General features: G+C 37.3%; 1 protein-coding gene across 1 annotated transcript in view; it reads left to right on the top strand.

The window, feature by feature from the left end:
• The window catches only part of LOC117425541 (carbohydrate sulfotransferase 8-like), an 83,051-nt gene extending 70,227 nt beyond the window's left edge, over window positions 1-12,824 (top strand). The window contains exons 2-3 of the mRNA XM_034042526.3: window positions 10,597-10,637; window positions 10,973-12,824. Of these exons, the coding sequence (XP_033898417.3) occupies window positions 10,597-10,637; window positions 10,973-12,097 (1,166 nt within the window). The 3' untranslated portion in view covers window positions 12,098-12,824. The remainder of the gene's footprint in view (window positions 1-10,596; window positions 10,638-10,972) is intronic.
• The last annotated feature ends 8,260 nt before the right edge of the window (window positions 12,825-21,084 follow it).

Raw genomic sequence — 21,084 nt, 5'->3', positions numbered from 1 at the left:
ATTCCAGACCAAGTAAACGACAGTTGTTATTGATTTAAATAAAAACAAAACATCTGTCTGTACGGCTGCTAGTGTTGACGGTTTTGAAAACTGCTGTAAAAGGGTTTCCAGAGTCTACAATATCCTGTGTTTAAAGCTATCTGCCACACAAATGAAAACATCAAAACAAAAAATGCAGGGTTGTAATAATGCAAACAAAAAGAAATAAGAACTTTTTTGACCCATCATAGAAAATATTAATGTGATGCTTGCCTACAGCTCTTTTCAGTAGCATTGCACTTGAAACTTGGCAACCTGGCTTTATCCTGTGGGGGAAACAACATAACACCATGAACAACACTTGTTCAAACTGGACAAGCTCACAAGAAAAATCACCTGTTTTATCCATAGAGGACAGAACCACTGTTAAAGTCAAGCTGTCCAGCCAAATTTCAAGTACAGTGCTACTGAAACAAAGCTGTAGTCAAGCATTACATTAGTGCAATTTAAAGCCAGCTGTGAGCTAAATAAAAAATTTAAAAAAACCTTTTGACACTCATCCTTTCAGAAGATTTGTCACGGCTATGCCATTTTAAGGGTTGTAGAGAAATTAATTTTGGAAGTTAGCATAGAGATTGATGTGATATGGTTGGCACCACCTTTTGTGTTCAGCCAGCTTGCAATACTGATAAGTCATGGTGCTACAAAGGGTAGCAGTATGTCTTGGTTTATGCCGTTGCTTAGTCAAAATATGAAACTGTTCCCACTGTCGTACCCTTCTATCAATAGCTTATACTATTGTACCATACATGGTCGTGATGCCACTGTAAGATATACAGTCAGTTGAAATCTAATCAATCAGTAAACTTTACCCTCTAATGGACATTTTGTGTAATGCTGTCATTCCAGTGCTTGTGTTTCCTGTTTCCTGTTTCCTGTTTCCTGTTTCCTGTTTCCTGTTTCCTGTTTCCTGTTTCCTGTGCGTGAATGCAGTCATTGCTACAGCAGATTGTCATTACTTATTGTTGCACTGTTGTAAGTTGATTGTACTTCATTATTGGAGATGTACATTATCCAGCAGCTTGCTGCTACATTTTCGAATGTCATGTTACTCCATCATTCACCTTACCTAATTTACAATTACTAACAGCATCATTTATTTGTCCATGCGCAACTTCAGTCTGTGCAACGTCATATGCGACTTACACCTAACCCCTAAGCTTAACCCCTAACTTAACTCCTAAACCTAACTCTGTCACTATTAAACTAACTGGGAAGGCTGCCACACACCAGACACGATGCGATTTTTCAATGGGCGACAAGATACTTTCGCAGCAACGTGACCATACACACCAGAAGCGACAAATAGGCGATGCAACAGGTTTGAAAACTGCCAGATTTATACAATTATTAAAAATTGCTATTGACAAAATTATGATCAAGACTGGTACATATTCGTCAACATGATGTTGAAATTGTGAGTATTTCAACATGGCAATAAATCCTACATACCAGGCTTATCCAGCTCCTTCGAAAAGGACTCGTATATATTTTCTTTCAAATCTGTATCTTTATAATAAAGCTCTACAGCAGCACCCTGTTGGACCATGTGCATTGAAGCTGTTGTCTAATTGGTTAATTCCCTAGTTGTCACACGACAAATTGCAAAAAATAGGATTCAATCATATTTATTTTGCATCGCTCCAGTGTCGCCCTGGTGCTGCTCCCACCGGTGGTTTGAAAGATTCTCATCAAAAGTATAGGTTCTATTCATTTTGTCGCATCACTGAACCGCTTGTTGCATCGCGTCTGGTGGGTAGCAGCCTTTACTGTTATTTCAGCACTGTTTGTTTCGCTCAATCTACTACATCCAACGTTCACTGTCTGAACTGAAAGGTAACAGTCAGCACTCACATATCCAACCCTATAAAACCTTGACTTCAGTGACGGTTAAACGAGTATGACGCATATCTGATTATTTATAGGCCGGCAGTGTGGAGTAGTGGTTAGGGCTCTGGACTCTTGACCGGAGGGTTGTGGGTTCAATCCCAGGTGGGGGACACTGCTGCTTTACCCTTGAGCAAGGTATTTTACCTAGATTGCTCCAGTAAAAACCCAACTGTATAAATGGGTAATTGTATGTAAAAAATAAGTAAATAATGTGATATATGTATAATGTGATATCTTGTAACAATTGTAAGTCGCCCTGTATAAGGGTGTCTGCTAAGAAATAAATAATAATAATTTCATCTGATTTGATGTGTATGTAAGTGAGCACGTTGTAACCTGCCTCCTACCACCCAAACAGCTCCCTGCCCTACACACCCACACACATTTTATGCAGAAAGAAAAAATATCACAGATTTTTAAAAAAAATCATCACAGTATCTAAAACTGTTTAATGATTAACGGGTGGTGAATATATAACAAGTTTCCTGGTAAAAACAAAACAAAAAATGAATAAAAAAAGAATCAGTGTGTGCATCGATCAAATCTCAGTGGTAACCTGGTCTTTCTTTTATGAAGGTATATATCACAATTACACACGGAGCTTGGCAATATCTGCACAGGGTGTGCATTGGGGATGATGCTGCTATGCGTTTTGTTTTAATTATGTTGACTTCTGCAGGTATCAGCTCTTTTGAAGTCGTCTGTAATTTTAACAATATAAAACTACTCAGTCAGAACAGCAATGTAGCTGCTTCTTCCTGCAGCTAAGTTGTGTGTTGCTGTTTGTTATACATTTACAGCTGTTTCATTCCTCTCAAATACCATTGGACTTGCTTCAAAATAGGACCCTGGAACTTAATAACACCAGTGCAAATCTTCTTACTGTAGTATACTAGTAGGTAATAGAGTATTTGCAATCGACACTGCAATACAATACATACACCATATGCAATAAAGTACTATAGTTCCCATTATAGAATACTATAAGTTACTATATTATTTACAGTAAATACTGTAGTACATATGAAGTATACTGAAGGTGTGTACTATAGTATACTATAAACCATTCATTCATAATGGAGTAATAATCGCACAGTACCTAAAAGGTTAAAAATAGTTGTATACAAATCAAGTGTGTATCTGATAATGGCCAAATGAAATCCAAACATCTAAAGGAGCCTATATGATTTGTGTATGATAAAAGCTTGCTAAGATCTGGTGCAAAATCAAGGCAGTTATCATGTTCACCAAGTAGAGTTTAAGTTCTAAATGCCACATAGAGACTATATTTTAATCCTGCTAGTGTCCCCTGGTGTGATTTATAGAACCACTTATTAAAATTACAACATACACTATAAATAATGGCTTTCTGAAAATCAGGTTTCTAAATCCATGGTGACGGTATTCACATCCACCATGGTTTAGATCAATATAATAAACCGCAATTTGTTTTAATGCGTTTTGATTAACCTACTTAAAAAAAAAAAAAAAAAAAAAAAAATTGTGTTTTCATGGTACGCAGTTCATTAGTCCCTGTTAAAATTATAGGAATCCCTTTGAGCAGAAACTAGCATATAAATATTATTCTAATTGCCTTGCGTCCGCTGAGTCTCACTGCACTGGAAACACTTTTTACATAACATTTTGCATGTTGGCAGTAACTTCAGGTCTTTAACTGAAAAAAAAAATCTGAATCTTCCAACCTTTAGCAAATAAATGTCACTTGCAGATCAAACAGTCTGGTGGTGGTTATCCATGACTTCTTCCCTCGGGTCAAATATAAAGTCCATACATTTTTTAAATGTTACTGTTTTCTTATTATACCATTAGCCTAAGGAAATGTGATTGTATCATATTTTATGGTGCCCCACACATACAGATATATAGATTGTGGCTGTGAGGATGCAATATAAATATCGTGGTCTAGCTCTCAGAGTGATATCTAACTGTGCTTATGAAGTGTAGTGTATTATTGCAGTGATGGAAATAAGACCCCTATTGCATAGCAGTTTCACCATTTCCAGCTTTTAATGCAAGCTTGATTAGCCACAGTGTATAGATAACAAGCTCAGGAGTGTCTTATTAAACTCATAGTAAAACCAGGAATGGATCAAACTACTATGCAATGGGAGTCTTATTTCCACCCCTCTATTGTGAAGTTTATCGTGATTGTGTGACACTGCAGCTTTAAGAAGCAGGGGCTGCTTGGTTTTGTGTGACAGTCGATGGGTGCTGTCCAAGGTACCAGCTGTGCCTGTAACTAACGGGCGCTGCAACTTTCTTGCTTCATCTCTGCTACTAAATTCATCAGAGTAGTCCGGAAGGTTTTGGCAGGTATTCAATCTAGATGACGTCCCAGTGTAGGTCAATGTCAAGGCACAATCCCGCTCCCAAAGCTGCTTTCCTGACATCGCTGGTGATTCAGGCGCTTCTTTAATCCATTCCACCTTATCGTTGACTTTCAATGTCCTCGGGAGGCAATCCATAACCAGGGCCCTTGACAAGCTGCAAATTAACCCACAATTATCACCTGCAAAGGCTCTGCGAAACTGCACGCAAAGGCAGCTTCCAACAGATCTCTGCAGTGGGTAGGGAGTGCTACCCCAAAGGCCTTTTGTGGCCCAGGGATTTAACTGTCATTTTCGTATTCGTTTTTTTTTTATTTGTTTTTTTCAAGAAACTAGATACCGTAACTGTTAGAGATGAAGGACAAGCAGTAATACTTTATACAGTACATTGTGCAAAATAACTTGCTATGGGTATGACATATGAGACTTATCTTAATTCACTTTGCATCATTTTCTGTTTAAGTCATAAAGCCTCACCCCCCCCCCCCCCCCCCCGTGGCCTTAACAGAGCTCTCAGAATAATTTCTGTTCTCTGAGTACATCTGGTACTCCAGAGTGTAAGCATTATCTTGTGCCTCTGCAATACTCTACAGATTTAAAAAATACATCAGTAAGAAAAATCACATAGAACATGTGGTATTTGTTCCATCCACACGGGTGCAAGTCTAGTGATAGTAAAGTAAATGCGGTAATTGTACAGAAATGTTTCTATTGAGCTTTTGTGTAACATCTGGGTGTAGATAGGATTGACGGCAGGCAGAGCTGGACGGCAGGCAGCCACATTTAGATATAGGAGCAGGAGTGTTTCCGACTGGTTTCATGTAACCCAATGTTTGATACGATCTGTGTTCTATGTTGCCCATAGGAAGATTTGTGTGTCAGAGACAGGAAATCAAGTACTTTTAGCAGACTCTTTGCATTGTGACAGGATAAATTGGACTAAACCTGAGTAAAAGTGAAAATCTGGAAAACAAAAACAGTAAAACTCGTCTGAGTATGTTATGCTAACGAGAGGTAACCCTTGAAATGGTAAAGCTTGTGTTTTTATCCAGAGACTCAAACAATATGATGCGCTCTTTTTTCTTTCCTTGAATATTTCATGTCTTAAGTGAATTTTTCTCTCTTATCGACAGGGAAATACAAGTCACTAAAATGCTGCATTGTACCTTGCATAGGTCAAACGCAGTCCTGAATTTTAATAAGTGGTGTGTAATCTACGCCAATTAAAACCTTCTGTGTAGGATATTTCACTGTGATAATTAACTTAACCAGTGGAGTGCTGTTGACAGGTACATTTGTTTACAGATACCTACTTAGGGAAGCTGCCAACTTTCCTACTTGTCAGTGCACCCCTCCTAAATTTGCCTGTTTTTAAAGATTTTCACGCAGAATATAATTCTAATTTGCTGATATTGCCTTATTCCCAGATCTTTCAGCACATTTAGGGGTCGATGTACTTATTTGCACTTTAGTAATTCTGGGCGTTCCTGCAGAAATTCACAAAAACAGGGTGGAGATGAGAGTGCAAATGAGGGATCAAAAATATTGTAATGAGATGTACTAAAGCCAGTTGCCAGTTGTGCTCAATGTATTTTTGAGACGAACACCCAAGTACCTAATTTTCATTAAAGTCACGGTGCACTTACAAGCCTTGAAAACAAATTTCTATGACATTTCTGTTTTTCCCAGCGTGTTGGGTGCAATAGACTGCACACATGTGCCGCTAACCCCTCCAGCTCATTCTGAGCATCTGTATAGGACCATGATCTATTGAGTGTTAATTGTCTAGGCTATTAGACCAAGTTAAAAATAATAATATTTAAAATAAATAATAAAAAACCTAAAATCATTTAGTTTCAATTTAAAATAATCTTTTATTTGCATTGCACACCAATGTGTACAATGCGGCAGCATGATTTATTTTGTGTTACCAGTAGCTAAAGTACAAAAAAATTGCGCTAGGTATTCATTTGATTTTACTACTGTACTGTATACTGTATAGGCCTACTGTACATATTTATATTTTTACATAATGTGTACCCTACCCAAAACACATTAATGTTATTTCAGCGCAATGATTTATATTTAAAATAAATCGAGAACTGTAAATGTATGTGTGTGCGATTTTATTGTATTGTTTTTAAGCCCGACACCTCCTTATGTCGAACAAACATGTTCGGTTTAGCGAGGGGCTGATTATGAAAAGGTTTTTTGGGGGTGAAGGTTGGGGCTGCCTTTGATTTTTTTTATATATATAACATTATTCAGATAGGTTGAAGACGGAACAGAATGCATTGAACAGATGAAGTTGACATTTAACAAAAACAATGTTATATTGATTCTTGCACCCTTGCATGCATAGACGTTATGCTACAGAAAAACACAACTCAAATGCCACTATTTTATTTGAAAAAATGTTGCACAACTCTCGCTAGAGATCTCACTAAGATGACACAAATAATATTTAAATTAGTATATTTCGGCTCTCTTCATTAACGTATATTTTCTTAGTACATATGACAAAATGTGCACTTTGTGAATTGTCGTAACAAAAATGCAAACTGTGGTATGTTTGCGCTGCGACTGGCCCATTTTAGTACAGCTACCCCTTAATATTTTTAACTGAAGAGATTCTTTATGGTAGTACATTTTGTAAACGTTACTATTCTAATCTAACAAAAGCTCAAATAAACACATTGTTCTTTTTCATAAAGTATTGCATAGAGATATTTAAATTTCATATAGCATAATATATTTTTTTAAGTATGTGCAGAGATGCCAAGGTCAAAACATTCAAATGAGTTGAAAATTGAGATTTGGGAATACACTATCAGTATGCATTGGCACGCTCTTTCTTTTAGGAGACTGATAAAACCAAGGCCAAAAAGTTCCTACAATGAGTGAGATTTGGTGTCTGTAGGGGAGACAGATTTGAAAGATAATACATAATTAATGTGGTAGAGAAAAACAGAGTGAGGAGATACACCAGTGCAAAATGATTAATTACCATACCTCAATGTGTTTTAGTTCAAAATCCCTTTGATTTAAAGGAGTGTAAAAACTTTGCACACAAGGGCCCTCTAAACGGGCTTACAGCTAAACCACCCTACCCTAACCTTGAACTCATCGATATGAACAGTCACAAAGAGAAAAGTCCAAATAATATGTGCACAAGTTTCTGAGAAAATATTAATGAATTCCTAGGATAGCAAGTAAAAAAAAAAACCCATTAATTATTTTATTAATTTTTACAAAGTAACTTAAATGGCCATTACCAGTGTAATATAAAACTAGTCAATGGCAATTAAAACTACTAAGCCTATAGCACACCAACTTGATTGATATTTATTAGTAAACTACAAATGAAATTTAATTCATCCTATGAATCAAACGCCAGCTAGCATCATCATCCCTCCATCTCCCCCTTCTCCTCCTTCACAGCTACCCCAAGACTTATACATGTATGGGTCACCGATTGCTCTAAACTATCAGCTGATACTAAACTTAGCAAGCAAGAGGCATGGTAGTTAGGAGTAGGTAGTTTTAGGTGTCATTTTAATTCCCCGCTCTTGTGTGGTGTTTAATCATTCTGCATGGTTCTAGGTTCTGCCATTCTGTGCTTTGAGCTGCTCTGAGCTTGTCTTATCCTAAGAGCCAGGACGGAACTGCCTTCCTCATTCCATTCAGACAATATGTCAACGTGACCTCTCAGCTGCCAGCCCCACCTGCTTTATATTCATATACACAGAGATTAGGTGTAGCTGGCAGAGTTGAAAGGTCGCATTATTTTAATAGAATGAGGAAGGCTATTCAATCCCAGCACTTACGATTCTCCAGACAATCTAAAATGCTTTTGTTTTTTCTTTAAAAACAAAAGCATAAAATAACATGGGGGTGGGGGTGAAAAAGGAAATCGAAAAGACATTTGAAGCCGCTTAATCATTCTCGGTTACATTAAAAGAGAACCTTATTAAATACTTCTGTAACTGCTGATTGCCTTGATACTGCATCAAATATACGTGGTGCTGCATATCAGAAGAGCCGTGTGTGATTGTGCTCCTGTTAAGAGGATAATGATCTGAGAGGTCCACTGCATTCCCTTCCCCAATGGAACGGTAGAAATCCATTACTGAAGGTGAAGGCCAGGTTATATCTTTTCATTATAGAGCCTTCAATGAAATTAAAGCTCTTGGTGGTTGAGAAAGCAGGATTAAAAAGAAGGCTTGCCACAGCCATTGGAACATTCCCTGCAGTATTGAGGGCTTGTCCATTGCTATTGAGCTGTTGTCTGCCATGAATGATCAGCCCACCAGTCCCTTGTCAGCTCCTAATAAAACAAAACTGGCTTTCTTTAGCAGAATTGCCTTGTCCAATGAGCAGAAAGGTCACAGAGTACTAATGCATTCAGCAAAATCACATTACTAAATTGTTTTGCTTTCCAAATCTGGCATTTATATACTGAAAAAATGTCAAGGCTCAAGTGTGCCGACCGGATGGAGATATGGTTGGTTAAAGAGAGCTGCACCAGGCTTTTTGTTTTAGCATTCACTTTGCTACTTTCAGATTAGGAAAGGGGTTTTTCACTTGTAGCTTCAGATCTAATGTGACAAGCCAGCAAAGCAGAGGGGTGAAGAGTTCCACTCACTTGGAAATGTGATTTCTCAAATGTGGTGTCTCAAATAGAGGCTGTTGCCTGCCTCTATTGAACTGAAATGCTGTCAGATATTCCGTCACTGTAATTTCTTACCTAAGCATGCAAAGAAATGGTTCCCGCAGTTTTGCGACAGGTCTTGTTTTTATTGCTGCTGTTATTGCCACTGTTTGAAGAGCACTGGCTCATTCACAAACTCTCCTGTTTCATCTAATCTAATTGACTCAAATATTCAGTTTGGTTAAAAGCTAATCACAGACTGCCAGTGTGCTATACTTTTTACAGCATATGGACAGGTCTGACAACATGTGTGTCTATTTGGCGTACACTGAAGAGCAACTTGGCGTGGGTGTAGCAGAGGAATATGTATTATATATGTATTAATATGTATTAAAAATCTGAGCACAAGCTGTATTTCTGAAATTTGATACATTATTTTGAGATTTTTGCGGTCAACAAAATTAAGTTAGCATAAAATATAGCTAAACAGAAAATTTAAATAACAGGTAGATGCCAGTTAAAATGAGGACAATGGCACTAACTGGGTTAAAATATATCAGTTAGAAATACAATAGAACCCCACAGCTTCCGCTAACTTTTCTGTGAATGTACTATCTAATATCAAAACACTTTTTTTTGTCTCGGGCATTCTGGTATGATATGAAAGGAAAAGGTCAACTCCACATTGTATAAGAGCACAAGCAACAATTTGTAGAACTATTCTTTCAAAAGCATATTCCACACTCTCTTGCATCCCTTAGGATTCTGAAAAGCAGTAACTAAAATAGCTGTCTTGTATTGTTTTGGAATTAGGATATATGTTTGGCTGAGAACTTAATAACTCATAATGTTGAACACAGCCATCATTCAGCTAGGGTTTTTGTTTTGTTGTTTGTTTGTTTTTTTTTAAATACTGCCACTACAACATTTGGCATACAAAGCTTAATGCTACTGTTTCTGTCATCATCTTAACATACACGTGAACATATCTAAACTGCAGACTGTTATTTGTATTAAGTGTCATTTTAATAGCTTTTTTTACATTCCTGTCACTGCGATTATTGTTTGCAATCATTCTAAGTCATTCTGAATTCTTCTGCTTTAAAATTGAGTCATTCTTTTTCTCTAAACCAGCCTTTACCTGGTTTTGATGTTGCCTGGGGAACCCTAACCACTGGGCACTGGAAAGTCTTGTTCATTCCATTCATTGACAATGTGACCTTTCAACTCTGCCAGCCTCCCTGTTCTATTCTCCCTGTTCATAAAATTTGTTGAGTCGGTGAGTCTGATAGAGTTGAAAGGTTATTTGTCACATGATTTGTATGGAATGAGGACGGCTATTCAGTCCAGGCAGGATTCTCTAGCAAGCTCAAAGCCTAGAGCCACTCAGAATGATTGCAAACAACAGTAGTAGGGTAATGTAAAAAATAATTACAATTTCATTAAAAAGCTACTAACGTTTTAAATAACTACTCTTAAACTGTAGCTGTTAGGGATATTTTTTAAATGCGTTTTTATTCAATATAAAATCCAAACAATTTGCTTCAATCAATATAAAAATGTATTTGTTTGTGTTATTGCTGTCTTTGTGATCAAATTCAATTTCCATTATTTTACAAGTACCAGCACTAATATATATATATATCTTTTTTTATTATTATTCCTTAGGATCCAAATTGAATTTAAAAGCAGGACAGACTACAAGAAAGGTAAGCTTAATATCTTGGAATTTAACTTTAATAATACTGTTAAAGGGCGCCACCTGGTGGTAATTCTTTTTAATACAAATTAATTTGAAGTAAGATTGTTTTGTGGATGAGTGTTGTTGGATATGCAATGTAATGTGTAACATATATATGAACCTTTCCACCTCTTGTGACCTACCATGGACATCCTTGTTAACAAGGTTAAATCTTTTCTCTTTTCTTTTTTTCTTTTTAAATTTCTTTTTAAATGCAGATCCTAGCAAACTCTGCAGATCAAGTGCAACTAAACCATATATTAATGATAAATACAATTAACTTCTTTTCTTTTCTTGCTAAAGGACTTGTGCACCTACAACAGTCCCTTTGAAAAAACAGAGGAGAGCGAATCTGTGCAAAGGCCAAACCAGGATTCAGTATCTGGCCCAGTCTCCCCAATGCAGTTTCCTGCTTTTGACAGAACACAGAACCCAAAGCCGCACAACTCCAGAGAACTGGAAGGGAATGTCCTGGATGTCCGATCTGCCGGAATAACGAAGCGACAGAGGCAGCTCTTGCTTAAAAACAACCCCTATTTCAAAGCTCTCAATAGCTCCACTGTGGCCACATCCGTGCAAGGAGACACAAAGTGGGATAAACTGTACAAGACTCAGGAGGAAAGGAAACAGCTCATCAGAGATGTCTGTGCCAAATACAAAAGCAACAGTAAGAAGACTATCACGCCCCACCACGTCTCCAGGATCTTTGTGGAGGACAAGCACAAGCTGTTATACTGTGAGGTTCCTAAAACGGGCTGCTCCAACTGGAAGAGGGTTTTGATGGTCCTGGAGGGGTTTGCATCCTCTGTGAAGGACATCCAGCACAACACAGTACACAACGGGAATCACCTGAGGAGGCTGGATAGTTTCGACAAGCAGGGAATCCACGAGAGACTCAACGCCTACACTAAAGTACTTTTTGTCCGAGAGCCATTTGAGAGGCTGGTGTCAGCTTTTCGGGACAAGTTTGAGCATCCCAACAGCTACTACCACCCCGTCTTTGGGAAGCCCATCATTTCGAAGTACCGCGTGAATGCCTCCAGGGCAGCGCTAAGAACAGGTTCTGGTGTGACCTTCAAAGAATTCCTGCAGTACCTGCTTGACGTGCACAAGCCTGTGGGGATGGACATTCACTGGGACCACGTCAACCGGCTGTGCAGCCCCTGCCTCATCGACTATGACTTCATAGGCAAGTCTGAAAGCATGAGGGAGGACGCTGACTTCTTGCTTCACCTGACTGACGCCCCAAAGAATTTGACTTTCCCCACCTTCAAAGACCGGCACTCCAATGAGGAGAGAACAACTACTAAAATCACCCAGCAATATTTTGCACAGATAGCACCTTCTGACAGGCAAAGAGCCTATGATTTCTATTACATGGACTATCTAATGTTTAATTACTCAAAGCCTTTTAAAGATTTATATTAACTTTAGGTGGGCTGTACTGCATTTATATTTTAAATGCATAGAAGAAAGAAGTCAACTAGACAAATCAGACAAAAGGCATTTGCCAAAATGTTTTTCTACGTGACTGTTTGCACCAGTCTATAAATAACTCTTATTTTTGAAGGTTTTACAAAATTAGAACCCTTAACAACTTTAACATTATCACAGAATTTGCTCCTGAAAAACCAGAACATGCCCATATAGTGATTGAGTGTTCAAAGTTGGTTCTCATGAAATACAGCTAACGCTTTTGGATTAAGGATAACTGTGTTAACCCCTAAACCCTAATTGCAAGACATGTAGCCCTGAAGGTATTAAAATCCCTTTCCTGTTACCAGTTATTACTTTCAGTAATCATTTTCAATTTAATTTTGTATTTCTAATTCATTTTCTTCACTATGAAAAGTCTCTGGAGGCAAAAACACAATAGGACAGCGCGCTCCTCCATGTTGTTTCGTCTATATTAGTAGCCCTCTAGTCTTTCTTTTTTGTTGTACAGATTTCCTTTTCAATTAGACCTCCACTTAAAGGGCAGATAATGACCTTTTTATTTTATTGTGTTACATGTCCCCATGTGTTGCTACATCTGTTTACGTAAGGTGTGTGTATTGTTTTAATTTTTTACCACTTTTTTTAACTTTTAAATTGCATTCCCTGCCTCAAGATGGCTTCCCATGTACCCGCATGGACCTTTCAGAACTACATTTCCCATCATCTTCCTGCTCACTGGTAAATCCATCTCAGTTACAACCAGTGAGCAGGAAGATGATGGGAAATGTAGTTCTGAGCGGTCCATGCGGGTACATGGGAAGCCATCTTGTGGCAGGGAATGCAATTTAAAAGTTTAAAAAAGTGGTCAAAATGTAAAAAAAAAAAAAATTAAAACAGTACACACACCTTACATAAACAGTTTAGCAACACATGGGAACATGTAACACAATAAAATAAAAAGGTCCGTATGTGCCCTTTAACACACGCTGTGCCATATGCTTCTCTGATGAAACTGGGATAGGCAAGTGATTTCTCTTAAAGAGGTACTTGATACGAAACATCTCAGTTATCTTCCTCTTGATATACTTTGTATAACATTTTCTATTTCAGCCATCACATCCTGGTGACTTTTTAAAAAGCTTCCTGCTTTTTTAATACCTGCAGACTAAGAACAACATAGATACTCCATATCTGAGAAGCCAGAAATGCAGAGTGGCTTTAAACACAGCAGTCAAGCTAATGTCCAGCAGAGAAATTGATTTTAAACTAATTTACTACAGTTCTAAGAATAGTTAGTTATACAGCAGTGTAAGGTCATAGCAGATAACAGTCGGTATAGTCTTGACTTTTTTTTTGCACATAAAATTATTCACTTTTTAAAATCTGAATACCAGGAACATACCAGGAATAATTTGGATTACTGTCCAGGAGTCCAGAGACCCAGTTTTGCAGGGTGAACTGGGATATGACTTTCCTGGTTTAGTTTTGCACGTGACAGGCTGGTCCCTGTGTCTTCTGTTTACACGGTTCACTTTGTAAATCAATGAAAATGAAGCTTTGATGATGATTTTATAGGTAAGGTCAAATGCTCCCTTTCAAATATATGCATACAATCAGTTCCATTATATATGTTATAGTATTATAAGAAAATGAGTTCTGCTCTATTGATCATTGGGTCAGTGTAGAGTGAGTCTGACCAGGCATACACAACACACTAACTAAAGGCCTCTATTCATCTGAAGAGCAGGTACAGTGATTGAAAAATCTATTCAGCTGCCCGTGCCGGGACACTCATTATCAAACCCCACTCCGACCCCTTGTTTACTATCTCTGAATAGAAAAATGTGCCAATACAGCAAATGTTGAGCGATCTATTGTATTCAAGCCTGCAATATGAATAATATGTTACCAAATCTCATTTTGTAATCTTGGATTCATTTAAATCCATCGAGCGAATGACTGGGCGAGTCACAAATTCCACAAATTTATCTGTTTTAATTTCGTTTTAAACATGCTTTGTTTTACACACAGGGTACTTGTTGTATAAACAGAATACCGCATGGAGTGCTGTGCTTGTTTCATGAGAATGTTCTACTGCAGTGGTGACTGCCTGGGCAGGTATAACAGAGAATGTTGTAGCAGTCATCATTGAAGAAACCCAGTCGCCCTGCTTTGGTACTGAATAGATAGCATACAGGGGCTGTCACATTGTTGGTAGTCTTGATTAATCAAATATTTTGACTGGTTATCTATTCGTGGATACCAAGATAGTTAGTGACTAATTTGATCAACCTAGCCCCATGTGGGATAACAGCTGTTTATTTTATTTATTATTTTTTTTTTTTTTTTATAGAATATGAAGAAAAAGTATTTGTTGCCCATTTTACCCTAATCAGACCGCTTGTTTAGTAGGGGGTTGATTTGATCAACATATAATCCTGGATAATCCACAGCTTTATTTTAAAGCATTTTACAGGGAATCTCTCCCTGGAACCACCTGTCCATCTTTAACCTGCGATAACCTCCAAAAAAAGTGATTGATGAAATCCATGGTGATTCATGGTACTATAAAGTGCTTTAAAATAAAGCTGTGGATTATCCAGGATTATATGTTGATCAAATCAACCCCCTACTAAACAAGCAGTCTGATTAGGGTAAAATGGGCAACAAATACGTTTAGTCACTGTATGTGCTGTTTGGATTAATAGAGAAGGTTCCATTGTTGTGAACCTAGCACTTTCCACAAGCAATATTTGTACAAAATATTTATGAATGGGGAGCTTATTTGACTTTTCAAATTTGTTTAATATTTCTCTGTACGTTTTTAATAAATGAAGTATTGTTTAATTGTAACCCATGGCTATCTGAAATTAAATAATTACTATTTAGACTTGGTGATGGGTGTGAAAGTTCATGATTTAAATCAAAGAGAGATTTAGACGTTTGCAGTTTTATCCAGCTCCTGTCTGTGTAGTGGCTTTGATAGTTTTTTTTTATAGTGCTGATTTTGCTTTGGGTTAATGAACAATGTGCCAGTGGGAATGTGGATGTCTTATTGGGTGTTTCATATAACCTGTGAATATGATTACAGGCTGGGTCTAAGGCGCTTCTGAAATTTATACATAAATATAAATATAACAAGTGAATTTATAGATCTATATAAATATATAAAACTATATAACAAGTGAATGTACAAATGTTTTCATTGTTGGTGCACAAGTGTACAAAATATACATTGTATATAATTCCACTCTTTGCCTTATGTTACACTGCCAAGTAATAATACAATCAGGAATTATTGATATCTCTGCTACAACTACTATGTCTACAAATAAATGTTATAAATTGTATTCACTTTTTGTATTCAAAGTGTGTGCTTCTGGTTGTCATCAGTATATGGGTAGTGAGACTGACAGTAAGACAGATATTTACAAAGAGAGAAAGAAAGAGAGAAAGAAAGAGAGAAAGAGAAAGACTCATTAACCCTTTCAGTCCTGGATTCTTTTTATCAAGTTGAAGAAGGAATTCCTTTATTAAGTATACATGAGAACAGGACAACATTTTTTTTTTACATGTATTTATACAGTGCCTCAGACATAGGACCTAGCAGTCCCACGAGATTCCAACGTGATTTCAGCAGTGTATGTTAACATACAGCTCTAAGATAAGGAGGCACCATGAGGTCCTGCCAGGACTGAAAGGGTTAAAAGAGTCTCACTGTTCAAAAACTCCATTCCTGCTTTCAAGTCAATCGCCCTTTTTACGCTCTGAACTTTGTCAAGCTACTGGAGGTGAGGGTCCAGCTTGGGAAGCTTCAGTCTGGACACGTGGGGTATCTGAGCCACAGAGCAGGACGAGGTGCACTAACCCCAGATTCAATTCTGTGGCTTGCTCTTGTGTAAAATCAAGCCACAGGTATCTATGTTCTATTGATCTTTTCTGTCAAAGACCTTAAAGTGTCATCCCAAAGACTGCACATCCACCTGGTGTGGATACAGGAGAGAAACGCAACTTCATGCACTACTGAAACCCCCACTACTGTGGTCTCTGAGAGAAATTTTCACTATATAATGTTCAGCTAGTTTCTGATTACTATAATGTTTCTGATTCTTTTTACCCTCATTTACCAGTAAAATATTCAGTTAATGCACTAATGTATAGTGACAGATTATGAGTCGATAGATCAATTAATAAAGTGAGTAAGACACATATTTTATAGATATACACATATTCATTTTAATATACGTAAATAGATCTATACTTAGTCGTGGCTACCAATATTATGTTATACATACAGTATGTTCATTACATTTTTGACCTTGCCCTTCGAGGTACCCCTGCCCATAATTTAGTTTGCTGATAGTGGTGAAAAACAGGTGGAGGCTGGGGAGGAGGCGGTGAACACACAACAGGGATGAATGGATTGAGGTAAGATATAAAGCCCTTTCTAGCTGATCATTGGACAAGTTAAAAGTGAGTTCCCTGCCTGAACCACCGCTTTGCTAAAATCCATTCCATTAGCACTTTCATTCTATTTATAAGCTGGAACACAAATAGCACAGTCTTATAACTGTGGCTTCTGACTACAGCGTTATAAATGGGCACCACTGTATTCAGCCTTCATGATTTCATTATAAAGCGTTTACAACTGGGTATGTTGTCTTTTATTTAAATACGAGATTAATGGTTTCCACATTTTGACACAGCAATTTCACCTGTCCTGCTGCAGAAGTAAATTAGTCATTTTTTCCCACTTTAAATTTTCCGAATAGGTATCACAGATCAGTAATTTTTTGGGGAAGGAGCAAAAACTGACTGCTCTAATCTTCCAAAAAGCACACCAATTAAAAACTGTAGAAAGCTAGGCGGACATTTCTTTAACAGACTAACACAAGTCACATGCTCTTGAGATCAGACAATGAAAAGGGATAGAAATAGAAATGGAGATTTGAGAGCGTTGGTTGTTTAGGCGTTTCAAACTAGGCTTGACTGAAAACACCCCCATGTGCGTGGGTAAACTCAACATGTCACAAGAAAGAGGCCAAAATTCATTCTGTCTTTAAAAAAAAAAAAAAAATTGAAGGGAAAAAACAAAAAAGGATGTAGTGACATAAATATTTGTATATATCCAAAGCAGCTTTTATATATGATCTAAACAATCAACACAAAAGGGTTTAGAAAATCCTTCTAATTATATAGGATATAATCTGGGATTTTGCTATTATGATTCATCTGACTAAAGCAGAATTATAAACTGCCAAAATGTAATGTCCCTGGACCAAAGAAATAAGAGTGCACATGACAAGTAAGTAATAACAGCAGCTCTTGGCAGGCAAGGACTGGAATTGATTGGGCAAACAGCAGAAATTGGCACAAACTTTAATTCATTAGGGAGCACAGAGCTTAGAACTGGCATGGGGAAAGCCTGAAATCTGGCGCTGGCCCCCTATTCAAATATAACTAATTTATAAAAGAAATATCTAAATCGAGTTGGATTTGTTTTCTATTTATAAATAAGCATGGAATGAATAGTAAAGTAAAAAGACTCTATAAAGACATATTCTTGCCTGGCAAGAGTTTCAAAAGGCAATGTCTACTTTCTATAAAAGACCTTCTGTAAATTACTTATTAAAAGTGCATAGCAATCAGCAGCTTACATAAGCAAGTTACAGTATAATTTGTATAATAAATATCCAATATACACAATTCAATTTAAAATACATCCTGAATAAATTAATGATTGTATAATTGATTATCAAGCAAGCATTAAGTTTATTACAAAATATATTAAAATCCCTCAATCCCTTAATTTCTGAAGGAAGCGAGTTCCAGAATAAAGTACCTCTTACAGAGAGAGCTGTTTGGGCAAATGCTGTTCTACGCCTTTCCACTTTACAATTCCCACATACAGCTTCTCTTGTGAGACTATTAGTATTTTCAGAGAGCTTTTTTGTGTCAGGGTCAGGTAAGGAATATTGCAATTGAGATTGTAAAGCCCCTCTTACTTTTAATTTCATGTAGTGATGAAGCCAAAGAACAGGCTGGGCAAGAGATGAGCTGAGCAATTGTAATGAGACTATGAACAATCTTTTGATTAACGTATTAAATTGTAGTCGTAGTCAATAAAAATAATGAAAACATATTAGGCAAAATCTGAAGCTTGGTGCAATGGTGCTTGCCTATCTTTTAGATCATATTGTAAGTATGTTCTGGAGACTTCTGGTCACTGCTAGCCATACGTATGGATGTTCCTTTGATATTTTTAATTTATAAATGTACTAGTGATATTTGTCCTTATGTTGGTATAAATTGTGTCTTGTTATTGTAATGTGTTTAAACTCAGTTTAGCTGCTGATTTTTATCAGGGACTCCTTGTAAACAAGACTTCAACCTCAATGCTTACTTTCCAGGTTAAATAGGAAATATTGAACAAATGTAGTGTGTCTGCTGCAGGGAGCTGACTCCCCAACACGAGTGATGTTGAGAGACCACTAGATGGCAGCACAGAGGCCAAACGGGCAGTGCTCTGGTTGTATTACACAGAGCGAAGCCATGCAGGTGAGACACTGCCAATCTTTGAGGCTATACACCATTCCGAAGTTGCTTCAGGTGATAGGAGTTGCAGAATATCAAGTTGGTTAATGAATACAGAGGGTAATATATATATATATATATATATATATATATATATATATATATATATATATATATATATATATATTGGATTTAATACAGGTTGATAATAATAACCAATATATTTTCACTGCCTACCCACAAATGTTGACACAGCGATCTGAGTATATTATTCTATTGCTCTTTCGGCTTCATTGACTTATATTACATTTAAGATTTTGCTGCTTACTTATAGTTCCCTGCGCATATCAAATTGTCGTGAAACGTATTGTTATTCTGCACTGTTCTGTACACACTGTTGACATGTGTCCTGGTCATCAGCTGTTTCCTCATACTTGTAGCTCTAGTTTAGAATTTAAAGCAGTGGCAGGGGATCTATAGTGTCTCCACAATCATGTTAGGTTTTACACTAAAACTAAAATTAGGTGTTTGTTTTCTACTTTCTTCCATAGCCTCTGAGCCGAACGAATGCAGTAGTTTAAGCCGCCCACCAATGCTGCCCTTGTACCCTGATATTGATGGCTACTTGCTAGAATTATGCTAGAATTGTGCAAGAATGGTTTGTGGAGAATGGCAGAGACTTTTTTCTATGCCCACCACAATCCCCAGATCTCAGTCCAACTGAGCAAGTGTGGGATGAACTTGAACAATGTATTTGTTACCACAATCCTCTACCGACCTCTCTGCACCAATTGTGTGAAATATTAGTGACTGAATGGATTAACAGCCCTCAAGATATCTTCCAGCAACATGTGGAGTCTATGTGGCCCAGCCCGATATTAGCTACAAGTACAAGTGGCCAGGCAGTTTATATGACATCTAAAAGTTAAAAAGATGATACTTGCTTCCTCTCATAGGAAGCATGTTTGTTGATATTTTACAAGAAACTTTTTCAGCATGGGTATATAACCTAACAACCTTCTTCATATTTGTAAAAATAAACCCAGCTTCAATACCGTATGAATGATGAGGAGGTACACCTTTAAGATTTCCGGGCATAGTCTGTTACTCACAGATAACTGACATGTCTGTTTAACAAATACTTTTGAGGGGAACAAAAATTGTTTGTGGCTGTTTTGAAATGTCTTGTAACCATGGGGATAAACAGTGAATTGTGAGCCAAAACTGAACAAATATGGGAAACCCATACAAGCACACAGCTCATGGTTACTCATGGTTAACTATGGTATCCAAAAACCCAGTTGTTTTATCATGATAGTATTTCACCTAAATGGCATCAGTCCTTCACAGACTGTTGTATCTATCTATTTAAAAATCAGTGAAAGATGAGAGACATGAGATTAAGGGGTTATAGACAGGCTTATCAATATGTTTGACCAGTCCTGTACCTTAGATAACTTTTAAGGCATTTTTCTTTTTCGGAAACATGCACAGTAGTTGACCCCACTGTCATGGATCAATTCCAATGCAGGTTAAATCCTGACTTGTTTAATTCTCAACAAGGCTTCAATTCCCCAGTTCCGGGATCTGGAAACGTTTTCATGTAAGATATGGCCTGAATACAGACACACACACACTGGTGTGTGTCAGTGTGAAACCACCTGGGGAACTGGCTGGTCCTTAGCCAAGTTTCCTCTTTGGTGATAGCATGCTACAATGCTTCATATACACTAAGCAAAAAATATGATTAAGAAGGTAAGAAGGAAAGAAATGTAGACTCTAGTAATTTGTTTTGGATGCAAATCACCTGTGAAACAAGAACCTATTATGAGACTTCCATCACAGCTTGCCTGATCTGCTGTCTGTGACTGAAACTTTGCAACAAGGAGATGCAGATGGTATGTATTACAGACTACATCTGTGGGATTCCACATGTATGACATAAGGAATAATACACACCCAATTGTATAATAAAGCTGTAATTCTGGTGAATTATAAATCATGAGAGCGGTAGCTCAAGTGATTTATCGGTGTCATCAAAAAACATTTTCATTGTCATGAATTTAAATACATTTTTTCTTCCTCCTCAAAAATAATTTTAAATCTGGACGTCACGTTGATCTGCTGATTCTGCCGGCTGGTTTTTACAGCTGTACAAGTTAAAATGAATTATGTGAAGGAGAGTCTATTTACACAAACAGGCCTGCAACACAAATCACATCTGTGGCTAAACAGAGTCTCTCTGATCTCTGAGCAGCAAAGTCTCTGTGGATCATCTTTTGGGAGTTTCAACTTCAGCTCATAGGTTTACTTTAAAAGATTCCTAAACAGACGCTGCAGAACTTTGGCCTTTATTTTATAAATGTAGTACTCAAAAAAAGAAAAGCTGCCATCTGGCCTGCCTTCACTCGTAATGTTGATACAATTAAAAAGGAACAGAGCAT

Source organism: Acipenser ruthenus, chromosome 20, assembly GCF_902713425.1.
Source record: "Acipenser ruthenus chromosome 20, fAciRut3.2 maternal haplotype, whole genome shotgun sequence".
NCBI classification, from domain to species: Eukaryota; Metazoa; Chordata; class Actinopteri; order Acipenseriformes; family Acipenseridae; genus Acipenser; species Acipenser ruthenus.
The sequence above is the reverse complement of the archived record's forward strand: the minus strand, read 5'-3'. Positions and strand labels throughout refer to the sequence as shown.